The sequence below is a fragment of the Cervus elaphus genome, chromosome X, assembly GCF_910594005.1.
Source record: "Cervus elaphus chromosome X, mCerEla1.1, whole genome shotgun sequence".
Lineage (NCBI taxonomy): Eukaryota > Metazoa > Chordata > Mammalia > Artiodactyla > Cervidae > Cervus > Cervus elaphus.
Window position 1 is genome coordinate 81,607,549 of NC_057848.1, and position 6,887 is coordinate 81,614,435.

The window sequence follows — 6,887 nt, forward strand, 5'->3', positions numbered from 1 at the left end:
AGAAAATCAACATGCACCAAAACCCATATAAGCAGCTAAAGTGGTATGCATAAGAAAGCTGTAACATTAAATTCATTTATTTGTTGTATATTCAAATATATTTCAAATGATAATATATGAATTATCCTGACTGACAAAAATGAATTAAACTCAAGAATACAAATAAATAAAAGAAGGAAAGAATTAAATATTTTTTCAAAATTAATGGCCCATTTTTCACTAGTCTTCCTTCTTACAACAAAAACAAACCCTGGACAAAAATAACAATTAAGCATAAGAAGACTCTGAAAAGGGGAAAGAAGAAAGTAGACTGCCTGGAGACTTTAGGATGTGAGGAACACTACAGTCCTAAGTTGCCTGGGATTTCTTTTTGCTTCTCATATATTACAGATAGGGCACTAGAGAAGCCTACAACCAGAAATTATCAAAAGGCCCAGACCAAGAAAAGTTCCAAGAAAATATTGTTCCCTTTAGTTAAATAATCAAGGGAATGGTGGCCTAGTAGAACAGAAAATCTTTTTGATAATACCCAACCTACTCTAACCAAATATGAAAGGAAAAAATGTCCCTTCCCTGTGGTGTGAGCAGTACCAAATAGAGCCACCCATGTCTGGACCCACATGGCAGCAATTAGACAGGGAGAGTTGGCCCTCTGTCTCCCCCACAGGGGTAATATCAGTGGGATCAAACAGAGGGCAGAACTTCCACCCCACCTTCCTGGTAACAAAGAAGTGGAACAAGGCAATGCAGGATAGTGATAGCTGGCACTCCATTTCCCCACTGGAATAATGTTAGTGGAACCATCCCCACCTGGCAGCAGTGAGGTAGTGAGAGTCAACATCCCCATTCCCCATTCTTCCCCCTGGCAGTGGGGAGGGTCCAGCAGGGAGCTAAACTTCCACTCCCTCCCAGCAATAACTGGAAAGAAATTAACGGAGCCCCAGGGGGACTGTGGGTAAATGAAAAAAGGACAGAATTTATAACAATGAAGTCTAAGAAAATAAGGAAAAAAGACTATGGGACCGAGAAAGTATTCAATATTTGAAGAAATGATGGCTGAAAACTTCCCAAAGGATAAAATGTGGATATTAGTAGACTGTGATAAGTTACTCACATATAAATGTAATAATGAGAACAACTACTAAAAAATATATTAAAAATACTCAAAACCTATATAGACAAATCAAAATGAAATTCTTTAAAAATGTTCAAGTAACACACAGCAAGGCAGAAAAAATTGAGAAGAACAAAAGGCAAAGGGAACAAACAAACAAAAATTAAACAGCAACAAATATAAGCCTTAACATAGCAACAATTACACTGAATGTAAATGACCTAAGTAAACCCACTAAAAAATGAGTTCGGCAAAGTGGTTTAAAAAAAAGATACATGACTCAACTATGTTGTCTACAAGAAATCCACTGCAAACATAATGGCATAGCTAAGCTGAAAAGAAAAGGATGTAAAAACATATACCATGCAAATAGTGTGAAAAGATAAAATAGACTCTGGAGCAAAGAAAATTATCAGAGACAGAGAAGGACATTACATAATGATAAAAAGTTTAATTCTGCAAGAAGACATAGCAAATCTAAGTGTGTATATACCAAACAATGGAGATGCAAAGTATTTTATAGAGCAAAAAGAAATTGAAATGAAAAGACAAATAAATACACAATCCACTTAGAAAGTTCAATATCCTTCTCTCAACAACTGACAGAACTATTAGAAGATCAGCAAGGATACAGAAGAATTGAACAACAATATCAACCAACATTTGTAAAACATTTAACCCAATAGCAGAACAGATAGTCTTCTCAAAAACCCATGGAATACTGACCAAGATAGACCATTTCTTAGACCATAAAATAAATCTGAACAAATTTAAAAGAACCAAAAATAGAAAAGTATGTTCTCTGACCACTGTGAAAGCACACTAGAAATCAGTAACAGAAAAACAACAGGAAAATCTCCAAACATTTGGAACTTAAGCAACTCACATATAAACATATAAACATATCATGAATCAAAAAAATCCCAAGGGAAACTTTAAAAATACATCGAACTGAATAAAAATGAAAATACAGTATAATTTGCAGGATGCAGGCAAAAGCAGTGCCAAGAGAGAAATTTATAGCACTAAATCCTTACATTAGAAAACAGGAAAACTCTCAAAAAATAATCTAAGTTCCTATCCTACTTTAAGAAATTATTAAAAAAACAGCAGTAAAATAAACTCAAAGCAAAGAAGGAAGGACATCATAATGATAAGAAGAGAAATCAATAAAGTTGAAAACAGAAAAACTACAGAAAATCAATGGGAAAAAAGCTGGTTCTTTGGGGGGAAAAAATCAACAAATTTGATAAACCTTTAGAAAGACTAGCCAGGAAAATAAGATGTAATTTATCAACATCAGGAATAAAAGAGGAAATACTGCCACAGAACTTGTATATATCAACAGCATAAGGGAATACCATGAACAACTTTACACAGATAGATCTGACAACTTACATGAAATGAACCAATTCCTTGAAAAGCACAAATTATCACAACTCATTCAATATGAAATAATTTCATTAGTTCTATAACTATTAAGAAAATTAAACTCATAGTTTAAAAACTGCTGAAAGCGAGATCTCCAAGCCCAAATGGTTTTATTAGAGAACTCTATCAAACCACTTAAAGAAATAACATTAATAATATACAATCCCTTTCAGAAAAGAGGAAGAAATTCCAAATCACATAATGAGGGCAATATTATCTTGAGATAAAAATCAGATAAATCCAGCAGAAAAAGAAGAAAACTGCAGTGCATTATCACTGATGAGCAGACTCAAAGATCCTCAACAAAATATGAACAACTAGAATTCAGCAACATATGAAAAAAATTATGCATCATGATTAGTCACTCAGTCATGTCTGACTGTCTGCGACCCCATGGACTATACCCTTCCAGGTTCCTCTGTCCATGGAATTTCCCAGGCAAGAATACTGGAGTGGGTTGCCATTTCCTCCTCCAGTGGATCTTCCCAACCCAGGTATCAAACCCAGGTCTCTTGCATTGCAGATGGATTCTTTACCATCTGAGCCACCAGGGAAGCCCCAATATATAAAAATAATTATGCCCACAACTAAGTGAGGTGTATTCCCCAGATACAAGGCTGGCTCAATATTTGAAAATAAATGTAATCCAACCATCAACAGACTTTAAAACAAAAAACATATTGTCATTTCAAATGATGTATAAAATGTGTTTGACTAAATTAAACATCTGTTCATGATAAAAGCTTTCAGCAAATAAGGAATACAAGATAACTTCATTAACCTAGTGAAGAACATCCATGAAAAATCAGAGCTAACATCTTCCTTAAGACTGAAAGACTGCAGAAGATGAAGCCGGCCGTGGACGAGATGTTTCCCGAGGGCGCCGGGCCGTATGTGGACCTGGACGAGGTGAGGCGGGCCGCGCCGGGCCAGGCGGGAGCGGCTCCACGGCCGGCTCTCGGGCGCGCTTCGGAGCAGGGCCGAGAGAAGGCAGCGGCCTGCAGGGCCCAGTGCTCGCCCTCCCCGCAGTGCCTGCCTTAGCGCTGGGCCCCTGGGAAGCCTATGGGCGGCGGCCGGGGCTGAGGCAGGAGGCAGCACTGGGCTCCTGATAGACTTGGCAGCCAATGAAAAGGCAGTTCACGCAGACTTTTTCAATGATTTTGAAGATCTCTTTGACAATGATGATATCCAGTGAGGTGTGTCCAGCGGTGCATTTGGTCAAGCTTCGCCACGTGGTGGTGTGGTGGGTCTCCTTAAAGGACAGTTTCAGGTGGTTCCAGAGAACTTGTGGGAATTGCTAGAATTTAGGAGATGATTAGCCAAGAAAGAGAAGGTTTTAACCATCTGGAGGAGGCCTGTTAAACTCTGAATGTGGCCAGCTTTTGTCCTTAATTTCAGTTAAAATAAAGTGATGTTATTACTTGCAAAAAAAAAAAAAAAAAGACTGAAAGACTGAATGCTTTCAGAAACAAGGTAAAAATGTCTTCCTCTAACCACTGCTATTCAACACAGTACTAGACATTCTAATCACACAATAAAGCAAGAAAAATGAAATTAATGGAAAAAAGATTGGAAAGGAAGAAATACAATGACCTATTTATAGATGACATGATTGTCTGTGTAGAAATTCTGAAGGAAGACATGCACATATGCACACACACACAAACAAACTACTGATATTACACACAATAAGTTGGATGGCTCTAAAAGGAATTATGTTGAGTGAAAAATCGAATCTCAAAAGATTATGTAGTGTATGATTCCATTTGTATAACATTCTCAGTGATAAAATTATAGAGATGAAGAACAGATAAGTGGTTGCCAAGACTTAGAGAAAGAAAGATGACTGTGACTATAAAGGGGTACAACGATGAATCTATCTGGTTAAGAAACAGTTCTATATTTTTATTATGGTGGTGGTTATAAAAATCTATACATGTATTGCAAACATTATCCTCAATGGTGAAAAATTGCAAACATTTCCCCTAAAGTCAGGAACAAGACAAGGGTGCCCACTCTCACCACTACTATTCAACATAGTTTTGGAAGTTTTAGTCACAGCAATCAGAGGAGAAAAAGAAATAAAAGGAATCCAGAATAGAAAAGAAGAAGTTAAACTCTCACTGTTTGCAGATGACAAGATCCTCTACATAGAAAACCCTAAAGACTCCACCAGAAAATCACTAGAGCTAATCAATGAATATAGTAAAGTTGCAGGATATAAAATTAACACACAGAAATCCCCTGCATTCCTATACACTAACAATGAGAAAACAGAAAGAGAAATTAAGGAAACAATACCATTCACCATTGCAACGAAAAGAATAAAATACTTAGGAATAAATCTACCTAAAGAAACAAAAGACCTATATATAGAAAACTATAAAACACTGGTGAAAAAAAATCAAAGATGACACAAATAGATGGAGAAATATATCGTGTTCATGGATTGGAAGAATTAATATAGCAAAAATTAATATACTACCCAAAGCAATCTATAGATTCAATGCAATCCCTATCAAGCTACCATCAGTATTTTTCACAGAACTAGAACAAATCATTTCACAATTTGTATGGAAATACAAAAAAACCTTGAATAGCCAAAGCAATCTTGAGAAAGAAGAATGGAACTGGAGGACTCAACCGGCCTGACTTCAGACTATACTACAAAGATATAGTCATCAAGACAGTATGGTACTGACACAAAGACAGAAATATAGATCAATGGAACAAAATAGAAAGCCCAAAGATAAATCCACACACCTATGGACACCTTATCTTTGACAAAAGAGGCAAAAATAAACAATGGAGAAAAGACAATCGCTTTAACAAATGGTGCTGGGAAAACTGGTCAACCACTTGTAAAAGAATGACACTAGAACATTTTCTAACACCATACACAAAAACAAACTCGAAATGGATTAAAGATCTAAATGTAAGACCAGAAACTATAAAACTCCTAGAGGAAAACGTAGGCAAAACACTCTCTGACAGAAATCACAGACCCACCTCCCAGAGTAATGGAAATAAATGGAAATAAATGGAAATAAATGGAAATAAATGGAAATAAACAAATGGGACCTAATTAAACTTAAAAGCTTTTGCACAACAAAGGAAACTATAAGCAGGGTGAAAAGACAGACTTCAGAATGGGAGAAAATAATAGCAAATGAAGAAACAGACAAAGGATTAATCTCAAAAATATACAAGCAGCTCCTGCAGCTCAACTCCAGAAAAATAAATGACCCAAACAAAAAGTGGACCAAAGAACTAAACAGACATTTCTCCAAAGAAGACATACAGATGACTAACAAACCCATGAAAAGATACTCAATATCACTCGTTATCAGAGAAATGCAAATCAAAACCACAATGAGGAAAAATAAATAAAAAAAATAAAAAACCACAATGAGGTACCATCTCATACCAGTCAGAATGGTTGCTATCAAAAAGTCTGCAAACAATAAATGCTGGAGAGGGTTCAGAGAAAAGGGAACCCTCTTACACTGTTGGTGGGAATGCAAACTAGTACAGTCACTATGGAGAACAGTGTGGAGATTCCTTAAAAAACTAGAAATGAACTGCCCTATGATCCAGCAATCCCACCGCTGGTCATACACACCAAGGAAACCAGAATTGAAAGAGACATATGTACTCTAAAATTCATCGCAGCACAGTATACAATAGCTTGGACATGGAAGCAATCTAGATGCCCATCGGCAGCCAAATGGATAAGAAAGCTGTGGTACATATACACAATGGAATATTACTCAGCTCTTAAAAAGAATGCATTTGAATTAGTTCTAATGAGGTGGATGAAGTTCAGTTCAGTTCAGTCGCTCAGTCGTATCCGACTCTTTGTAACCACATGAACCACAGCACACCAGGCCTCCCTGTCCATCAACAACTCCTGGAGTCCACCCAAACCTGTGTCCATGGAGTCGGTGATGCCATCCAACCACCTCATCCTCTGTCGTCCCCTTCTCCTGCCCTCAATCTTTCCCAGCATCAGGGTCTTTTCCAATGAGTCAACTCTTCACATCAGGTTGCCAAAGTACTGGAGTTTCAGCTTCAACATCAGTCCTTCCAATGAACACCCAGGACTGATGTCCTTTAGGATGGACTGGTTGGATTTCCTTGCAGTCCAAGAGACTCTCAAGAGTCTTCTCCAACACCACAGTTCAAAAGCATCAATTCTTCGGTGCTCTGATTTCTTTATAGTCCAACTCTCATATCCATACATAACCACTGGAAAAACCATAGCCTTGACTAGACGGACTGGAGCCCATTATACAGAGTGAAGTAAGTCAGAAAGAAAAACACCAATACAGTACATTAATGC

At 37.2% G+C, this 6,887-nt stretch overlaps 1 protein-coding gene across 1 annotated transcript; it reads left to right on the forward strand.

The window, feature by feature from the left end:
- The first annotated feature begins 3,391 nt into the window (after positions 1–3,391).
- On the forward strand, positions 3,392–3,979 carry LOC122689982 (COP9 signalosome complex subunit 9-like). Its single transcript, XM_043896884.1, has 2 exons — positions 3,392–3,454; positions 3,630–3,979. The coding sequence occupies exons 1-2, from the start codon at positions 3,392–3,394 to the stop codon at positions 3,738–3,740; spliced, it is 174 nt and encodes a 57-aa protein (XP_043752819.1). The 3' UTR covers positions 3,741–3,979.
- Positions 3,980–6,887: the final 2,908 nt, after the last annotated feature.